The sequence below is a fragment of the Papaver somniferum genome, chromosome 5, assembly GCF_003573695.1.
Source record: "Papaver somniferum cultivar HN1 chromosome 5, ASM357369v1, whole genome shotgun sequence".
Classification (NCBI taxonomy): Eukaryota; Viridiplantae; Streptophyta; class Magnoliopsida; order Ranunculales; family Papaveraceae; genus Papaver; species Papaver somniferum.
In genome coordinates, this window is record NC_039362.1 from 175,058,738 (window position 1) to 175,080,298 (window position 21,561).

Genomic DNA, 21,561 nt, shown 5'->3' on the forward strand with positions numbered 1-21,561 from the left:
TTTGAGCATACTTCGAAGTTCATGATGGTTTCCGTGAGTTGAATGCGTGACAGCGCCACCTTGGAATGCGGAGAGGCCTTGGGTATCAAAGCTCTACACATCTTCCCTCGCCTCTATTCAACTTACTTTGACTCAGATTGATTCCATAGGGGTTTGCTCAAATTGTAACGAATTCCCATTCGAAGGATTAAAAGTTGGTCTAGAAATAATCTAAGTGGAGCCATCATGCTTTTTGTTTGCTAGAAATTAGTAGGTTTGCTGTGGTGGAGTCAGCCTTGTTTGTGTTTGCATAGAACTTCCCTTCCTTTTAGGATTTTTCTTTTGTTTTTCTAGTGTATGCCCGAGGTTATTCGAGAGCGATCTTGGAAAAGAAACACTCTAGGTCGTTTGATTAGTGATAAACCTAGTAGTTCTTCTTGTGAAGGCGGGGAGCTCGAAGACTCTTCTTTTGAGAGCCCTGTTTTTAGAAACTTCAGTTTTGAGAATCTATCTCTTTGTGATGAAAGTACCCCTTGTACTTCAGCTGTGCCAGCGATGGCAACTTTGAAAGATTACATGTTCCCAACTAGGACCAACCGAGCTTCGTGCATTAAATTGCCAGCCAATACGACTAATTTCGAGATAAAACCTATTATTATTCAGATGATCCCTATATTCTTAGGAAAAGATGATGAGAACCCTTATTTTCATATTAGGGACTTTGAGGAAATCTGTGGGACAATTAGAATAAAAGACCTCACTGATGAAGTTTTGAAACTTAAGATGTTTCCCTTTTCCCTGAGAGATAAAGCCAAGACCTGGCTGAACAACCTACCATCTGAATCCATTGAAACATGGCAGGAAATTATTGCTGCTTTCTATACGAAATTCTACCCTAAGCATAAAACTGCAGCTGTTAGGCAGAAAATTAGTGCTAGTGTGCAACAAGAGGGAGAGTCTCTTTATAGGTTTTTAGAGAGATTCAATGATCTCCTATCCCAGTGTCCTCACCATGGATTTGATAAGATGAAACTTGTTGAGATTATTTATAATGGTTTAGACTATTCGACCAAAGTCATGGTCGAGTCTATGTGCGCTGGTGAATTCACCAGTAAAAATGCTGATGATGCTTTTACCTTCTTAGGAGCTATTGCTGAAAAATCCCAACAGTGGGAGTCTTGTGTTGAACCCCCTAAAAGACTCTTGGTCAATAAAAGTAGCACCAATGTGGTAGATACAAGCTTCGAGTCAGATGCTAAGTTTGCTACTTTGTCTAGAAGGTTAGAAGCTTTGGAATTGAATCAGCCTAAATATAGGTCTCTTGTTGAACCTGATGATAGGATTAGAGCCGCTAAAGTCTCTATTTTTGGAGTAGAGCTCAATAACTCGTTTTGGGAAGGTCATGTTAATGAAGAATAAGTCCATGCTGTCTATAACAACGCTAGGTTTGAGAACCGCCATAAGTTTGACCCATACTCAGAAACCTACAACCCTGGTTGGAGAAACCATACTAATTTTTCTTGGTCTAAGGGCCAGAATCAAGGTCAGTCTAGTAATTCTCATCCTCCCCCAGGTTTTGGTTATGCTAAGAACTCTTCAGGTCAACCCCAGTTTCAGAACCCTTCGGATAAAAAGATCACAAGTTTATAAGACACTCTAGCCTCGTTTATTAAAAACTATGATAAGATCAACCTAATGGTTGCTCAAGGGATAGAAGAAAGTAAAAATATAGGTTATCCTAACTCCCAAGCTATTTCTCAACCCAAGTAAAAATATAGGTTATGCTAACTCCCAAGTTAAAAAACCAGGTTAGTCAGATAAATGAATCTTTGAGGGAAAAAGGTAAGTTTCCTAGTCAAACTCAACCCAATCCTAAAGCAGAGAAATCGTACAATCATGTGAACTCTATTAAAACCCTTAGGAATGGAAAGAAAGTTGACAATAAGATTGCCATGCCTGATAGTGAACATGTTGTAGTTCACCCTTCTAAGCCAGAAAATGAGGAGACTGATAGAGTCTCTAAAGAGACCAATGAGGGTCCTGTTGAGCCCGGCTTTGTTCCCAGAGCCCCGTTCCCCCAGCTGCTAGTTCCAACTAAGAGGGAGTCCAACTTTAATGATATATTGGAGGTTTTTAAGGAGGTAACTATCAACCTACCATTGTCGGATGCGATTAAGCAGATTCCCTCTTATGCCAAGTTTCTTAAGGACTTGTGTACACAAAAGCCTAAGCTTAGTGTCCAAAATAAAGCGTTCCTAGCTAGTCACGTGAGTTCCATTATTCAGAATACCGCTACTCCTAAGTATAAAGACCCAGGGTCCCTTACCATTTCTTGCACAATAGGTAAATACCGTGTTGAGAAAGCTTTGCTTGACTTAGGAGCCAGTGTGAATTTACTTCCATACCATGTGTACCTCAAGCTAGGACTTGGTGATATGAAACCTACCCAGATGACACTTCAGTTAGCTGATAGGTCCGTTAAAATTCCTCGTGGTGTGATCGAGAATGTTCTTATTGAGGTCGACAAGTTTATTTATCCAGTGGATTTTATTATCCTAGATACCAAAACTGTCCCTGACCCAGAGAACCAGATACCAGTGATTTTAGGTCGCCCATTTTTAGCAACATCCAATGCGATCATTAATTGTCGAACTGGTATTATGAATTTGGCTTTTGGTAATATGACTATTGAGCTGAACGTCTTTCATATTAGTAAGCTACCCTCTGAACTAGATGACTCGAGCATAGAAGAGGTAAACATGATAGGAACATTAGTCGAGGAGTCATTACCAAACACTTTTTTAGAAGATCCGTTAGAGAAATGCCTAGATCACTTTGGGATTGATTTCGATGATGATAATGTGATTAATGAGGTGAATGCTTTGTTAGATTCAACCCCTTTGTTAGACACTAGTAATGGATGGAAACCTAAGTTCGAACCACTACCAGTTTCTAAGTCTACCCTAGTTCATTCGTTAGAAGAGCCTCCTAAGTTGGACCTAAAACCATTGCCAGATACCCTGAAGTATGTGTTTTTAGGCCCGTCTGAGACTTTACCTGTGATTGTTGCTTACGACTTGGATAGTGATCAGGAAAGTAGGCTAGTGACCGTCCTTCAAAACAACAAGGAAGCTTTAGGGTGGACCATGGCTGACATTAAGGGTATAAGTCCTACTGTTTGTATGCATCAGATCTATTTAGAGGAAGATACCAAACCATCTAAGGAGATGCAACGAAGACTAAACCCTAATATGAAAGAAGTAGTTCGAACCGAGGTTCTTAAGCTGTTAGATGCAGGCATTATCTACCCCATTTCAGACAGTAAGTGGGTCAGCCCTGTTCAGGTTGTTCCCAAGAAATCTGGTATTACTGTAGTCCATAATGATAACAATGAGTTAATCCCGACCCGAGTGAACACGGGTTGGCGTGTTTGTATTGACTATAGGAAATTGAACAAGGTCACTAGGAAGGACCACTTTCCCCTTCCCTTTATCGACCAAATGCTAGAGAGATTAACCGGGCATAGTCATTACTGTTTTCTAGATGACTACTCAGGCTACAATCAGATTGTTATTGTCCCAGAAGACCAAGAAAAAACTACTTTTACATGTACCTTTGCGTATAGACGCATGCCTTTCGGGCTATGTAACGCCCCTGCAACTTTTCAGCGTTGCATGATGAGCATATTTTCCGATATGACAGAAAAGTTTTTAGAGGTCTTTATGGATGATTTTTCAGTGTTTGGTTCGTCTTTCGATGGGTGCTTGCATCATTTGTCATTAGTGTTGACTAGGTGTAAGGAAAAGAATCTAGTGCTTAATTGGGAGAAATGTCATTTCATGGTTCGGTCAGGAATTTTTTTAGGGAATATCGTATCTTCGAAGGGTATAGAGGTAGATAGAGCCAAAGTTGACCTTATTAAAACTTTACCGGTCCCAAAAACCGTAAGAGATATTAGGTCATTCTTAGGGCATGCTGGTTTTTATCGTCGATTCATTAAGGACTTTAGCTTGATTTCTAGACCTCTTTGCAATTTGCTTGCGAAAGATGTTAAGTTTGTCTTTGATGATGCTTGTTTAGAGGCTTTCGAGAAGCTTAAGACTTTACTCACTACCGCCCCCATAGTCCAAGCACCCAACTGGAACCTACCCTTTGAGATCATGTGTGATGCTTCAGATTATGCTATTGGTGTTGTGCTAGGTCAGCGAGAAAACAAATTACTTCATGTGATTTACTATGCTAGCAAAACTCTGAATGATGCCCAGTTGAACTATACCACTACCGAGAAGGAACTGGTAGCCATAGTGCTTGCTTTAGACAAGTTTAGACCCTATCTCTTAGGTTCTAAGATCGTCATATATACTGATCATGCTGCTTTGAAATATCTTTTGTCTAAGAAGGATACGAAACCTAGATTGATTAGGTGGATACTTTTGTTGCAAGATTTTTCTCCAGACATTAGAGACAAAAAGGGTGCCGAAAATGTAGTAGCAGACCACTTGTCTAGGCTAGTTGTTGATTCCCATGATGAATCCCTTCCTATAAGGGATAGCTTTCCTGATGAACAACTGTTCTTTGTTACCCAAGCACCTTGGTATGCGAATATAGTGAATTATCTTGTTACTGGTCGAATGCCCCAACATTGGGGTAAACAAGATCATTCTAGGTTTTTAGCTGAGGTTAAGCACTTCTTTTGGGATGATCCTTATTTATTGAAGTATTGTCCAGACCAGATTATTAGGAGATGTATACCTGAGAGTGACCAGTCCAGTATTATTTCCTTTTGTCATGATCATGCTTGTGGAGGTCACTTTAGTGCTAAGAAAACTGCTGCTAAGATATTGTAGTGTGGATTCTATTGGCCTTCGTTGTTTAAAGACTCCCACAGTTACTGTGTGACTTGTAAACGTTGCCAGAAATTAGGAACCATATCCCGTAGAAACATGATGCCCTTGAACCCTATTTTAGTTGTTGAGGTCTTTGATGTGTGGGGTATTGACTTTATGGGTTTGTTTCATAATTCTTTTGGTAACTTATACATCCTTGTCGCTGTAGACTATGTCTCTAAGTGGATTGAGGCGGTTGCGTGTAAAACCAATGACCATAGGGTTGTGATTGAGTTCTTGAAAAATAATATACTTACACGTTTTGGTACACCGCGAGCTATAATTAGTGATGGGGTCTCACTTTTGTAATGGAACTTTTAAGCTTTTGATGAAGAAATATGGTATTACACATAAGATAGCTACCCCATATCATCCACAGACTAGTGGTCAGGTTGAGGTTTCCAATAGGGAGATAAAACGTATATTAGAGAAAACAGTTAATCCTAATCGGAAAGACTGGTCGTCTAGGCTTACTGATGCCTTATGGGCTTACCGTACTGCGTTTAAGACCCCCATTGGAATGTCGCCTTATCGGATTGTGTATGGCAAGGCATGTCATTTACCTGTTGAGTTAGAACATAGAGCTTATTGGGCTGTTAAGCAACTAAACTTTTCACTTGACAAGGCAGGAGCCCATAGGAAACTCCATCTCAATGAGTTGAACGAGATTCGTATAGATGCTTACGATAGTGCGAAGGAGTATAAAAACAAAATGAAACTTGTGCATGATAGAAATATTTTACGGAAGTCATTTTCTCCAGGTCAAAAAGTTCTTCTGTATGATACCCACTTGCATCTTTTCCCTGGGAAGTTACGTTCTCGGTGGATGGGTCCTTTTATTGTTCGCACTGTCTTTCCTCATGGAGCTGTTGAAATCGAGACACTGGATGGTAGTAGTTCTTCGAAGGTTAACGGTCAGAGATTGAAACCATTTTTAGAGCCCTTTCCTACAGGTGATATTGAGGAGGTCCCTATGGAGAACCCTGTTTACCCTTGATTGACCATCTAGGCGATTGTATGTTGTATATTAGATTTTGATTTCTCTCTTCACCCAGGTACTATCTTTCCGACTTCTCTCTTTACTGATTCCTCGTGTTACTTTACTTTTTGGTATTTCTCTTTCATTAGAAACATTGAGGACGATGTTAGATTTAAGTTTGGGGGTGGGGAAGAAACTTTTTAGCTTTTAGTTGCAATAAATAAACTCCAGAGCCTGGAAATTTATGCTTATTAAGGTTGGCACTAACCAATCTAAGTGGATGGGAACATCTTGGTTGTAGGAGTTGAGGAACCAATCTGATTAGATGGAAACATCTAAAGAGTCTATTCATAAAAGCACAGAGCTCAGGTGTTAGAATTAAAAAAAAAAAAACATGGTAGTTTCGCCATATCTCGTTGAATCCTAATCCTTCTGTTTTTATTTTTTATGTGATTTGGTGGGGCACACGATTCAAGTTGTTACCTTTGCTAGGGTGAAATAGGGTGATTGAGATACCAAAAAAAAAAGACCAGACCATCAGACCAACCGGAATAAATTCAATAAAGTCGACCGCTGGTGACCTTGTATATGCCAGTTGTGTTGACCTAGAGTTTGGATTATCGACCGCTGGTCCCCTTGTATATGCCAGTTGTGTTGATATTAGTCTGACCGGTATCTCAGTCCATTAGGATAGGTTCATCCTGGCAGAGGCCTTCAGACAGATATGGGAAACACCGTTCACTTTAAACCATCTTTTTCTTTATCCATCTTCTTAATCTTTCCATGTGATTGGTTGACTCCGGTTATGATGTCCAGAAACTATCTGAGTAGAGCTCCGTCACTTTATATGAATTTTAGTATACTTGAGTGCAAACTCGTGTACAACAATGTTTGTCCTCAATGTTTCGTATTGTTAGTACTCATTTTCGTCCTTATTATGGTGTTTTGTGTGTTTGTAGGTATTTTTTGGAAAATAAACTTTGGTGGAAAAATCGGCTCGAAAAGTTGTCTAAAGCAACCGGAGGACACATGTTATTCGGACTCGCATTGTTGGATAAGGGGCACCCAAATGATAAGGGGTACCCAAAGGATATTTACACCCAAGCATCTGACCAAAGGCACCCCTCATGGCATTTTCTATTCGCACCCCAGTTCAGGATAGGGGGCTCCTCTTCCTCTCGGTTTGAAAGATTTTTTTTGGCGGGAATTCTTTCATGCAAACTACGGGATTTCCTCTGATCAATTCTGAAGAGATTTTGCCAAGATATTGTCAGAAATGTGGTATAGGAATGAGCTGTCCTTCCAAACGGGCTTGGTAATGACGAGTTTTGTGCAAAAAAGAAGAAATTTCCGAGCACAGAGAAATGGTAGAGATTCTCAGGATTTATTTGCATATATTTGGAAGATTGGCTTGTGGATACAACGAGTCTTGATCTAACCAAACGACAAACCAGCATGCAGACGTACAGAGAACGCGTGAAGAATCACCAGCACATACATGCAGAGAAACAAAAGGAAATAATGTACGTATAATGGCAGGGAGTAAATGAGGATTATGCTGGAGTTAATGACGAGATTTTGTGATGCGTTGGGTATAAAAAGGGGATCTGGGGATTCATAGAGGGGGATGGAGAGTTGGGGAAGAGAATAGAGAGCTACAGAGAAGAGATTGGACGAGTTGCGGAGAATATTTTTCTGATGTTGTAGAACACGAAGAACAGACTTACCAGGACAGTCGTTTTCCAACAGTGACAACGACTCACAGCCGAGGGTCGTACATCAGAAGCGGACTTATTTGCTACAGCGTTTGCGACACAGAGCCGTGGGTCTTACAACAACAGTAACAGTGACACATCCTCTGTATCGTTTTTTTTTGGTTTGTAACAAATATAATTGTTACAAACCCGTTTTTGAATTATTTCTCCATTTTCATCATTTGTAAACACCCTTTGAGCAATAATAATGATTTTTGAGCGTGTTTCCAACAACATGATGAGAGGCTAAATTCTCGCGTAACCAAGACAATGGATGAAGCTATTCACACATGAATAATGGGTAACTATTTCATTTTCTCTAATATTTAATTATAATTCACTCAATCACTGCTTTTGCAGAGTTTTTTAATTGTTTACATAATTTTCTTCATTAGTTGTGATTCAATTAGATAGATTATGCTTTGTTTAGATAATCTATGCTTAGGGGATACAATTAATTTTTGAGAATATGTTTGATTATTTGTGAATTAAGAAATAAAGGATTAAAAGGCTAATTAGAGTTATGAAATATTTGACATCATTCATTCATGTGTAATAGTGGATTCTAGTGTCTTGGTTATTCCCAATATCTTGATATCACTTTATTTGAGTTTGCTATATTTTTATTTATAAAAATTAAGTCTAAAAAAGAAAAATCTTCCTTCACAAGTCTCAACGAACCTTTTTACTACAACTCAATTGAAAAACACATCAACTGTCCATTCTCAACTCTGGTTTGGAATTATTTCATAAATGGCTACAATATAAGGTGGACTCAAGCAAGAGATATAAAAGCTCAGTTACAGGCTTGGAAACTCAGAAGAGGAAGGAACAAGGGAAGGAAAATATGTCCTTTCTTAGTGTTTGCAATTTGTTGGGAGATCTGGAATGAAAGAAACAAGATAACAATGGCAGGCAAGAGACCAAGATCCACAGGTACCATTATAAATGAGATCAAAGCAACGATATTCAAATGGGGTTCAGTGGAGAATTGGTTTAAATTTGATACTTTTAGAGACGTAGTTTCTCATTAGAAAGTTATTATAGACTGTAGAATACACTAGGTATAAAATCTAAAATGTAATCTCTGTTGTAACTCTCAGTCATGGACTGATTCTTTTTTTATATACAAGTTCAACCTTTCTGCTCAAAAAAAAAATCATTTGTTTTTCCTTTTATTTTTAATGTCTATTTGTCTAACTCAGACTCTTACATATGACTAGGAAGTATCTGGGTCACGTACAAATCTACCTAACTCGTTGGACACATATTTAACTGAATTCAACACTTTTATATAACTGCAACATTTGATTATATTTTTTCGAATTGGGCGTAAAATAAATCTTCAAATATAGTGAGTCAAATACAAATAAGTTTAACTCTGATGATTTAGTTTAGTTAACGAAAACAAATTATCTCTATTTCAAGAAATATCATATTTTTATTCGGTCAATTTGAAAATTTTTATTAAAATATCACTTTTCCCAAAACAAAACGATACAAATTTATCAAATTCGTCAAAATCAGTCATACTCGTTAGTGAGTCAGACATATCAATACATCTGACTGACTCTATCACAACTCACAAGTGTCCCTCCCTTGCGACAAAACCCCAAATATCACATAAACAAAATTTCCGACATAAAAAAATACTCCGTCGGAAAGGTTCTCAAAATACAAAACCTAGAAATTAAATTTGTGGAATTGAAGAAGAACTTGTCAACACTCGTAATCAAATCCTAAAAATTATCAGGTAACCCTTCAAAAACTCTACTCCTTCTGTAGAAATTTGGTCATCTAGTCATGTCTGAAGTTCAGAAAATGGAGTTTTCCTGAAAATTGATTCAGGGGTTTTAACTAAATTGCTGTAATTGAATGAATCTCTCCCTGTAGTGTATGTTTATTAAAATTTGGTGTTCATGGTGGTGTTGAACTTAGAAATTATTTGGGGTTTTGTATTTTGTTAATGAAACTAGGGTATAAAAATTGGGGGTTTGCTATAAATTTAGACACTTCCATCTGGGTTTTGATTGAATTTTTAGTATATGTAGTTTGCAGATTTTTCAGATGTTTTGTGTATTTTTGTTTACAGTAGCTAATAATTGAGTATGAGGTCGAAAAGACTAGAACTTCTAGAAGCTCAGCAGAAGCAGAAGAAGCCGTCAACAGAAAGAAGACGAGAAGCTCCCCAGAACAAGAGGCTGTCAACAGCGAAGTCACGTGCTGGGTCTGTCAATAACGGCCGAAAGGCAAAAGAAGTTGTGACTGATGCAGTGGATGAAGGACTCGATGGCCGTAGGGCAAATGAAATTGTGACTGATGCAGTGGATGAAAGACCACCCAGCACTGCTGCTCTTGAGAAGCTGAGGTCTTCAACAACAAAAGCATTTGCTGCCATCGAAAATGACAATTGGGCAAACGAAATTGTGAACATTGCAGTGGATGCAAGAATCAATGCTGTTGCTCTCAAGAAGCAGACATCGTCAGCAAAAAAATTACGTTCTGCAGTCGGCAATGTCAGAAGAGCAAAAGGAATTGTGGCTGATGCAGTGGATGAAACTCTGGACGCTGTTAGTCTTGAGAAGCAGACGCCGCCAGCAACAAAATCACGTTCTGCATTCGTCAATGACCGAAGGGCAGAAGAAGTTGTGACTGATGCAGTGGATGAAGGACTCAATCACGGGAGTGCAAAAGAAATTGGGACTGATGCAGTGGATGAAAGATTTGACACTGTTGCTATCGAGAGGTCGTCAGCAACAAAAGCACGCATTCCATTCGTCAATGTCTCAAGGGCAAATGAAATTATGACTGACACAGTGAATGAAAGAGTCAATGTTGTTGCTCTCGGGGAGCAGAGGTCATCAGCAACAAAACCATTTTCTGCATCCGTCATTGGTAGTAGAAGAGCAAAAGAAATAGGGACTGATGCAGTAGTGGGTGAAAGACTCAATGCTGTTGCTCTTGTGAAGCAGAGGTCGTTAACAATAAAACCACGCATTACATTTGTCATTCGCCAGAAGGCAAAAGATATTGTGACGGATACAGTGGATGCAAGACTCAACCCTGATGCTCTCGAGAAGCAGATGTCGTCAACAACTAGACCATTTTCTGCATTTGCTGACCGCAATAAAGCAAGTGAAATTGTGACTGATCCAGAGGATGAAAGACTCGACGCTGTTGCTGACATGCTTGATGCTAGGAGCGATGATGGAGATGAAGATACTGACACGCTTGATACTAGGAGCGGTATAAGAGATGAAGATGCTGACATGCTTGACACTGGGGGTGATACACGAGATGAAGATGTTAACATACTTGATGCGGATGGAAACGGTGAAATGCAATTTGCAGAGGACCAATCATTACCCTTCAACTGTTATGAAGATGCTGACATACTTGATGCGGATGAAAATGGTGACAAGCAAATTTTGGATGACCAATCGTTACCCACCAACTCTGAGCACGTTGTAGGCTCGTCAAGGAAAAGGAACCGTGAAATGGCTGGAGGACAAGTAACTGACCTTTATAGGGAGTCTAACAGCGCAAACTGCACAGATAATGGCCAAGGAAGCATCTCTGTGCCATCAGGTGAGTACTTGCACGCCGTAACTTCGTAACTAATTGTTCATTTTGTATATTGGTATATAACTATGTAGTAATGTTTTGTACACTATATTTACTAGATGGGCGTATCCCAATTAAATTCGACAAATATGGGCGGCCTTGTGATGTTGGCTCAGTAGCATTCGCAACGTATATTGGAAAGATAGTACGAGCATGTTGTCGTCCTGCGATTGTGTCTTGGACAAAAGTTCCAAACAGCGTCAAAGACACTATATGGAAAAATGTTATTGTGAGTGATTTCAATTTGTTTGAGTTATCTTAAAATCTTTATGATCAGTGCATGATATGGAGATTGTTTTTGCAGCATATGTATGCCGTGCCTGAAATTTATAAGCCTAATGTTCTGTCAAGGGCTGGCATGTCATGGAGAAATTGGAAGCATAATCTGCGTTTAGAATTGGATGAACAAAAGACAATTGCTGAGAGAAAAAAAAATATTCCATGGCGTTTGATTACAAAGAGAGAAGATTGGGAAAGTTTTGTTGATTTCTGCAATACTGACGAGGATAGGAAACGTCGTGCAGCTGGTAAAAAAGCTTGCGAAGCTGTTGAATTAATACAAAAATGTGGAAGGACAGGAATTTATCGCAAAATATACGAAATGGTAAATGCTTTATACTCCATCAATAATTTACAGATTTTATCTTACTCTTTTGTTTCACTGAAAAATGCCATTTTCTGTCACCTAATGTAGGAAAAAGAGAGCCCAACTGGTGAAGTTAACAGAGCTGCGATATTTGTTGATACCCATGTTTCTAAGACTGTAAATGATCCTAAAATGGTAAGTTTTGTTATTTGCTTTGTCATACCATTGGAATATACGATTCACACTACATTATTACGATGGTGGGCGGTTAAATTTTTTGAATATATGTAGATGGCGGTGATTGAAACCGGGTCTACACTTTAGGCAGAGTTTAATTCTCGCCCATATTTTGAGTGTGTGTCTGGCTGTGTTTCATAACCCGTCCTCCCTTTTAAACGCCTCGCGCTGCTTTATTCTCCTCTTAGCTAAAATTAGCAATTTATACCATATGAGTTTAGCGTATATTTGTACTGCTGATAGCTTTAGCATACCCATTTGGAGTCTCTTAGTTTTTAGTTTATGCAGTTATGTCTGTCTGAATTACTTTGTCCTTGCAGAAATTGGTTAAAGAGCTTGTAGAAGCTAATCCAGACGGTCAAAAGGATATCGACCACGATGCTGTCGCATTGGTTAGTGAAACAAAAACTTTAGTATTTCTTTTGTAGACTTCAATCTTCTCTACTGGTGAAATGCCTTAAACAACTCTTTCTTTCTTAGGTATATGGACGTGATTCCAGTTTTATAAAAGGTATGGGAGCAGGTGTTTCACGGACTAAGATACGTACTTTGGCCGCAAGTTCAGAGATTCTTCGCAGAGTACAGCAAGAAAACAAGAGTTTGCAGTCTGATATCCATGTACTCCGAACACAACTTGGAGTACACACACCAAATCATACTTCTATGGCTGCAAGTTCAGAGATTCTTCGCAGAGTACAGCAAGAAAACACGAGTTTGCAGTCTGATATCCATGTACTCCGAACACAACTTGGAGTACACACACCAAATCATACCTCTATACAATCTAATCAATCTGTGGCCCATACACAAAATCGTACTTCTGCACTGTCAAATCAATCTGCGCCATACTCACAAAATCGTACTTCTACACCATCAAATCAATATGCGCCTCAGACACAAATTCGTACTCCTACACCATCAAATCAATCTGCGCCACATACACAAAATCGTATGTCTACACCATCAAATCAATTTGCATCTCAGGTAAAAATTTATGTGATGCTTACACATTGAATTTACATTCGGACTTCAATTCTGCACTAGAAAGTAGAAACTACTCTTGTTATGCTAATTCCTAAGGTAAAATGATTGCTTTTGTCAAGTTGTTTGCTGGAGTTGCAGACACCAAAACTCGTTATCTAGTTGAACTTCCCCTGAAACAACGAAATAAGAAGTACCAAGTGACCAATTATTTATTGACCTTTCACTCATCTCTCTGCGTATATAAACATGCCAGCATACAATTATGTAGTTTGTGCTACTGAATATACTTTCTTGGTTTGGTTGATGTAGGCACTTGAAGCGTCCAACTCGCCTGCTCGTTCACGTTTCGTTCCTGATGTGTTCAACTTGCCTACTCGTTCATGTTTGGCACCCCCTGCATCCAACTTGCCTGCTATGTCATGTTTCATAAAAAACTTCAAAGGAAAAACCATTGCATTAGGCAGTATCAACACTGCTGATCCACCTATGGAAAATGTCTATAGTTTAGTTTTCGAAGAAGTATTTGACAGAGACGCAGAATTATTTGATGAAGATGGGAAGCTTGGAGATGTTATGATTGGTGGCGTGATTAATTGGCCAAAAGCATGTGTTGAGTTCAACTTGCCTGCTAATTCATGTTTCATACGGAACTTTAAGAGAAGAACCATCGCTTTTGGCAGTATCAACACTGCTGAATCGCCGATGGAACATGTTTATAGTGTAATTGTGAAAGAAATATTTGACAGAGATGCGGAATTATTTGATGAAGATGGGAAGCTTGGAGACATTATGATCGGTGGCTTGATAAATTGGCCAAAAGCATGTGTTCAGCCTTGTTGACAGTAATCCATGTCATTATTGTTTTTTCATTTCCTGTAACTAACTAGCATGTAGAGTAATCGCAAGTGTTGTTCTCTGGGTTCCATTTTAGAAGTTTTATTTCTATACTTGTCTGGACAAGAAAACTTATGAGACCAAGTGTATGTAGCAGGTACAGAATAGAGAGCTCCATAAACGACTGTCATCTCCACCTTGGTTATGACACAATCTAGCAAGTTAGAGAGGTCAAACAGGGCTGAACAGCCTGGCACGGCCAGGTTTTGGTGATAACTAGTCCAGCCTGGCCTGCTTTACCTTGAAAAAGTTTGGCAGATACAGGGTTAGCCAGGGGTCAACTTTATCTACAAAAGGCCTTTTGTGTCGTAAATACCAACAATGTACCAGAACTCTGATAAAAATAATGCAGACCTAACAGTTGAATTATCAAATGTAATCTGCATCGATAGAAAACATCTTCAAGTACACAATCTCTTGCAGAACTCCACAAATTGTCTGCAAATAATGTGATGATAATCTGCATTCTATTAGACAGATTAAACAGAAATTTCAAACTAGCTCTGCAGTTCCCAAATCAATATTTTTCTTGCAGTGCTCTTTCATGAGATTGCCAGCAACCCTGGAAAATTCAATATAGCAGTTTAAGAAACCCAGGTTACACAGTGTTCTCGGCCCTGAAGATAAAAAAATGCGGTAAAACAGATGCCATATACTTATGTTAAAATAGGTCATACATGAACACTAAGAAATGTCTAAAAAAAATCAAACAAAAACTCGGATTCAGTATATTTTCCATCAGATAGAGAACACCGAGGATACGTGTGACCAAGAACATCAAAAGGATTATATCTTACAGGAAACTGAAAAAGTAAACATATCGGTCAAGCACGGACTATACAAGCACAATTTCATATCATCTCTCGGGCTGCACAAGACCCGCCCACAATACCCATACCCACCCGTACCCGCTAAACCCGTGGGTTTTTAGTCCATACCCGTCCATTGTGGGTGCGGGGTTGGTTATGAAAAAAAATACCCGCTGTCCGTGGGTGCGAGGTTGGTTTTATCTCATACCCGCCCATACCCGCCCGAAAAACCCGTAAAATATATATCTTTAGATAAAATTAATCCTAGCCGTCCGATCCATTATGAAACCCTAATCCTAATAAACTCTCATTCACTTTCAGAGTTATTTAATTAATTTAATATGTTTTGCATTGACAAAAAGAACCGACGTGAACACCCTTTTCTTTTTTACCTAAGTTATACAGTACAGATCGTGCCTTGGACGTTCACGTGGAGTTTGATTTATTAGGACTTATTCACGTGCACAGAGCGAAACCAATGAACCTTGAACCACGCATATCCATCCCTTTATTGGTTTGAGAAGTTTTGCTGAAACAGAGAAGATGGTGATTAGCAATATGACAAAACAGTTGAGAGAGCTACGCACAGATTCTACAAGTTTTGGATCAAATATTTATCTTGATTAAGAACGATGGAAGAGAGGGTTGTGTCAAACAAAAAAGAAAGAGAATGAAAAAATAACGAGTAGCTAAAAAACAGTTAGGCAGCAAATATACGACAGTTAAATAGTCGGGTTAAACCCACTTATACCCATACCCGCCCAACCCGCAGCGGCCCGCTGTTTGTGGGTGCGGGGTTGGTTATTAAAAAAAAAACCCGCAACCTATGGGTGCGAGGTTGGTTTTAGCTTATACCCGCCCATGTGCAGCCCTATCTCTCGATTAAAAGAAAAGTTATCTAAGTTTCAAGGCTTCTGTCTGCAGCAAGGTCTTAAAATCTGTTGTCCCACAGGTTTCTTTGAAGTCTCCAACATGGAAATTAAGATTTTCAATTTTTCGTAGTCTTTGCCCAAAAAGAAGGGTGGAGCATATTGAACTGGATAGCACTCTAATAATGACTGTAGTGATAGCACTATACTGTATCCAAGTACTATCCACATGCTCCCTATCTTTTAGGGCAAAGATGATGAAAATCCTCACTTCCATGTGTTCTTCGAATAAATTTGTGGACCAACCAATATTTTTAGTCCTCGAAGTAGAAGTTTTGAAACTTAGGTTGTTTCTCTCTTTTCATCAAGAAATATTAGGCCAAATCGTGGTTGTATCTATAGTCTGTCATCTGTGTCAGTTTCAAAATGCCAAGATCTAACTGGGTGTGCACATGATATAACCAATTGACAACCAACCACATAAGAAATTGGTGGCAGAACCAGATTACAGACCTTGATGCAGCATCCTTGAAACTGAAATTCTTATTGTCAACAAGTTACCTTCTCTTTTGAAGCCATGCCTGCTGTGGCGCTTGCTGTCGTGAAAGGTTTCCCTAGTAGAATTGGAACTACAGGAAAAACAAAAGATAATATGTTATACCAGTATCGTGTATGAAAACGATGAATTCATAAAGTACAAGGAGAACAGAAAATTTACCTTTTGCTGCTCCACTGACAGGCCGTCCATGCATTCAATCAGATCCTCAATATTTCTTTCCATAAATTGCAGACCAGTTAGAGTCAAACTGCATAGACGTTTCACAAAAGAATCTGCGAGCTCCATAGCCTTGAGAGCTAGAACGCCTTGATTGTACCTTGCTGGATCATATACGACACAAACACATCGTTTTTATGCTCTCCTGGTTGGGGAGGGGAAAAATAGCAGTTAGTAACCCTTTTAAACAAATTAAACAAGGCTCACAGAGTTTGACCTACATCATTGAGACATAGTTACTTGGATGTCCATTCAATCACCAATTATAATAATACCGAAAACAATAAGTGTATACGTTTTTCTAATGACAACAACAATATAAACAGCAAATCAATTAATGCAAAATTTAAGGAAGACCTAAAATAAAGTGAAGCATAGAATGACTGTAATATATATATATATATATATATCGGTATTGCCAGAGGCTAAATGGAATGGTATAGGAAATTCTACCATTCGAGACTGATATTTCAGATCATTCCCGGTAGTCCTGCCGAAACTACGATTGTTACTTAGTTTTCTGGCACCTCCATGTTCTGGGTCATACCCAACTAATCCACCCAAATTCTTGAATAGAATTTTACCCTTCTCAAAAGACCACAAAACAAATAAATCTAAAATATGTCCCCTGATAATGCTCTCGTGAGTAATGATATAGCGCCTAGTCCAAGATTCATGAACTCCATAATCCAGCATCTCCCATACTTCAACATTAATCTTAACACCATTAACGTATGAGCTGTCAAGTACGCAAAAGCATCCTTCCAACACTCCAAGAATTATAATATCATCCTCACGACTCTTCTCGAAAAGTTCTTTTGGCAGTTGCATTTCTTTGAAACTCTCGTCACCGACATCCAAGGAGAGTAAGAAAAACTTACGTTGAGCCAGCACTACCCAATGATGGTATTCATTAACAAGCACTCCATGGTGTTGCGAACAATAACTAAACGAATAAGATACAGTTGGCCCAGGTTTCCATGAATTTGATGCTAACGAATAGAATTGGAAAACTATATCCTTGCTTCGAGGAGCTGCTACACCTACTGTCAACTTGTAATCATCAGTCTTATGATCATAATCCAAAGCATGTATTAATGGAAACATCTTAACTCTTATTCCATTATTTTCAATCCATATTTCAGGTATTTTTTTTATATTCGCTCGTGTCTGGATTCCAAAGACAAAGAAACTCCCTATCACCACAATTTTCAAATAGCCATATACAAACTAAACCATAACATGATCCAATCATTCTAATAACATAATGTGAAGAAGATTTGAATAGGAAATCGATTTCAACAGCAGCAGAATTCTAATGAATCATAACCAATGGAGTAAAATCTATTCTCACGAGAAGATGTTTCAAGAATGGGAATGGGGTTTTTTGTGTGGGTGGTAAAATGAAGATGCAATTTAACAAAATCAGAGGTAGAGATTAGGGCATACAATTTCTTGGAAACACACTTAAACTTAAGTAGTGATTTAACTGATCTCTTCCGGAATCCTTGACATTTTACCGATTCAGCTTCTGATTTCTTCTTTGCAGAGTGAAAAAGTTAGGGTTTATGGTGTTGTTTTTGTGGTAAAAGAAGAAACCAACAAATCGATTTTGTGAAGAATGGAGATTATAGTTGAAGTTATGAATCGTTGTTTCCATCAAACTTTCATTTTCACAGGAAAATGGAGAAAAAATGCAAGGAAGAAGCGTGAAAAAGATGTAGCAAATTACCCATAGAGACGCAGCCATAGAAAAACCTCAATCGTCTAACTGAATTAAGATGAATACAAAAAACAGAAAAAAATGTGCATCAGCTGTGCACGGTTTGGTGGAAGAATTCACCAGAAAGTCTGTTCGTGTAACGAATTATCTTACCATTTACCGTAGTGAGGTAAGCATAACTTCACCCTACTGTGACTACATTTTGAAAGGAAAAGAAGGTTTTCGTCTTAACAAAAGTACTCCCCATAAAAAGGTTCATTCTATTAGACACACTAAACAAAAGTTTCAACCAACACAATTTCTTGCAGTGCCCCTTGGTGAGATATAATGTCTATCTGCTGAAGCTCTGGAAACAAGCACCCCTGGAAAATTCAATATAGCAGTTCAAAAAACCCAGCTTACAAAGTGTTCTCGGCCCTGAAGATACATAAATGTGATGTCATACTTATATTAAAATAAGACGCACGAAGCATATTAGACTGGACAACACTCTAACTAACAACTGTAGTTATAGCCCTGCACTGTATTTTCTTAATTTGGGATGGAAGTATGTGTTGGAATTTCAGCTCCTTAATCTTTATGCTTTACCGCTAAACAACTTATAAGCTCATGCTGAAATTAGACCAGAAACTAGTATTAGCATACTCAACAACTCGCTGAAAACAGCACCACACTACATATAATTCATACAAAAACAGGTTGTAGTACAAGGAAATAGAACACGCAAGACACTTAAACTTCATGACTTATTATCAACTTATATTTCCTCAAATTATTTAATGATGGATGAAAACTGATTTGCTTTATAAAGAAAACTTGTGAGGCTAAAAGAGAGTCCTAATTATGCTTGCCACATGTCACTCCAACCTTTCCATCGTAAGTTGGAGGATACCTCATGGCTACATTGGACACCTCATATAACATGTCAAGCTAGTTGACATGTCATGCTAAGCTTTAACCTTAAACTAGTCTTTAATGCATGATTAATATCATAACATGTCTTAATGTGGATTAAGACTAATCCGATTTAACTTAATCTAAACAAGGATTACTTTAACCATATGGAATTTGTTGCGCAAAACACAAAAAGTCCAACAGTATGTACTTATATAAATAATACCGTACTTCCATCAGCTTTTGTCACTGACAAATTTATCATGGCTTGTAATGAAAGTTAGCTTTGCTTCTATGAAATAAAAATAATATTGGATACTTCGGTTATAGCTAAATAATATGTACCCTACCCGCACAAACAGCCCTTCATGTATTCAGCTAACACAAACTGAAGCCAACTATGACTTGTTACCAAGTAGGCCAGTACACATGCTCCCTATCTTATAGAGCAAAGATGATAAGGGACTTGGAATAGATTTGTGGACCAACCCAAATTTTTAAACCTTGAAGCAAAAGTTTTGAAACTTGGGATGTTTCTCTCTTTTCATAAAAAGATAAGGCCAGACCGTTGTTGTATCTAAAGTCGGTCATCTGTGTCAGTTTCAACAAGCCAAGACCTAATTGGTTGTGCACATGATAGGAAAGTAAGGTTAAACTAGCTCTTAAGTCAAGTAATGTCTTTTTAACCAATTGATAACCGACCACACAAGAAATTGGTGGCACAACCAAATGAAAGACCTTGATGCAGCAGCCTTGACACTGAAGTTCTCATTATCAATACGTAGAAATATAAATAAATTAAGGCCCGGTATAAATGCCAACAAGTTACCTTCTCTTTTAAAGCCATGTCTGCTGTTGCGCTTGCTGACGTGAAAGGTGTCGGTAGTAGAATTGGAAGTCAAGAAAAAACAAAAGACAGTATGTTATACCAATATCGTGTATGAAAACAATGAATTCATAAAGTGCAAGGAGAACAGAAGATTTACCTTCTGCTGCTCCATTGACAGGCCCTGTCCATACATTCAATCAGAAACTCCACATTTCATTCCGTAAATTGTTTGGTCGATAATTGAAGAAGGTCATAGTCACACTGGATAGACGTTCCATGAAAGAATATGTGAGCTTCATAGCCTTGAGAGCTAAAACACCTTGATTGGACATTGCTGGATCATATAGGACACAAACACATCGTTTTATGTTCTCCTCGTTGGGGAGGAAAAAATAGCAGTTAGCAACTCTTTTAAAACAAGGCACAGAGAGTCTGACCTACATCATTGAGACATAATTACTTGGAGTATAATAATAGCGAAACATTTTTCTAATGATAGTAACAATATAAACAGCAAATCAATCAATGCAAAATTTAGACGGACAAACTACAGAAGACCAAAAATAAGAATACAATGACTATAATATATACATCGGTATTGCCAGAGGCTAAATGGAATGATATGGGAAATTCTACCATTTTCGGCTGATATTCCAGATCATTCAACAGTTATCTTTAAACCTTAATGATGCGTGAACTAAACATAGCCGACCTGGGACACCATTGGGGTTAAAAATTTCCCAGCAAGCAAGATGATACCTTTGGAAGAATAAAAAAATATCCACTTTGCGTGCATCCCTACGGAAGAAGTACGGAACAAAAAAAAAACTGAGAAGTTTGCCCTTTTCTTAATACAATTCCATTAAAATGAATTTCATGTAGTTCCTCTTAATCAAGTTTAGTGGGTGCACAAACATAAACACAGTCGGCAAAACAGGAAACAAAATAGCTTTCTGTATAAGGTATGATCAAGCTTTTAACAATGTTACTGAAGTTCAAATAGATAAAATCTAAGTACACAAGAAAAAACTTTAATCTTATAATTTCAAGGTCACAATCGGTTCAACAGTCTAACATTACATCTATGAGTGTCAATATTATTCATGAAAAGATATACTGGGCAGCCTATCCGTATCCCAAGGGCCAGTACTGCAATGCGAATAAAACCAGAGTGCTATGGATAAACTTTAAAATAATATTAGAGATTCACAACCATATTTACAAGAGTTTAGATAGAGCTCTATATGAAAAAGAAAAGGAAAACGATAGTAAATAAGGAGAACAATAAGGATATGCAAATAATAGAACCCAGATTGGTTTTATGTGATCTAGGTAATAAAATTTGGATACTCATATCCTAATATGTAAACAAACATATAGTCCAGCAGCGAACTGCACACATGCTAGCATGTTGTACCATGTTCCAACTTCCAAGCACGAATTTCACCTCAAATAGGAAACAAGATAACGTACCACCCAGCAGTGTTGTTGTCGGCATTAACCTCTCTCAAGCATCTCATCATTTGAAGCTGATAATTAGCTCTATCTGCTTCAATCTCCTCGTCCATAATCTGAAATTGTAATGCAAACCAACGCTCAAGCACATGTATAAATATTCACAACAAACACAATACAGTTCTGCACATGCTAAAGTTCCTTAAACACAAGGAAATAAGACTCACATATTGGGAAAGGGAAACAGTTGATAAATCAAGGATGCTTCCAGCTGCCAACTGCCG

General features: G+C 38.2%; 1 protein-coding gene and 1 long non-coding RNA gene across 2 annotated transcripts; one reads left to right on the top strand and one right to left on the bottom strand.

Moving 5' to 3' along the window:
* The first annotated feature begins 9,209 nt into the window (after positions 1-9,209).
* On the top strand, positions 9,210-13,974 carry LOC113283737. Its single transcript, XM_026533076.1, has 8 exons — positions 9,210-9,351; positions 9,691-11,186; positions 11,282-11,451; positions 11,527-11,826; positions 11,917-12,003; positions 12,366-12,437; positions 12,526-13,029; positions 13,339-13,974. Exons 2-8 carry the CDS (start codon positions 9,707-9,709, stop codon positions 13,867-13,869), a joined length of 3,144 nt encoding a protein of 1,047 aa, XP_026388861.1. The 5' UTR covers positions 9,210-9,351; positions 9,691-9,706; the 3' UTR covers positions 13,870-13,974.
* A 4,256-nt stretch (positions 13,975-18,230) lies between these two features.
* Positions 18,231-19,968, bottom strand: LOC113283740. Its single transcript, XR_003327615.1, has 2 exons — positions 19,823-19,968; positions 18,231-18,711 (listed from the first exon to the last, which is right to left on the bottom strand). It is a non-coding gene; the product is annotated as an uncharacterized LOC113283740 (long non-coding RNA).
* Positions 19,969-21,561: the final 1,593 nt, after the last annotated feature.

What these genes read in the sequence shown, in the direction of transcription:
- LOC113283737 (XM_026533076.1), top strand. Translation starts at nt 9,707, where the DNA reads ATGAGGTCGAAAAGACTAGAACTTCTAGAAGCTCAGCAGAAGCAGAAG. An exon ending in AAGCATCTCTGTGCCATCAG is followed by an intron (nt 11,187 to 11,281) that starts GTGAGTACTTGC and finishes TATATTTACTAG; the next exon opens with ATGGGCGTATCCCAATTAAA. An exon ending in ACCACGATGCTGTCGCATTG is followed by an intron (nt 12,438 to 12,525) that starts GTTAGTGAAACA and finishes TTTCTTTCTTAG; the next exon opens with GTATATGGACGTGATTCCAG.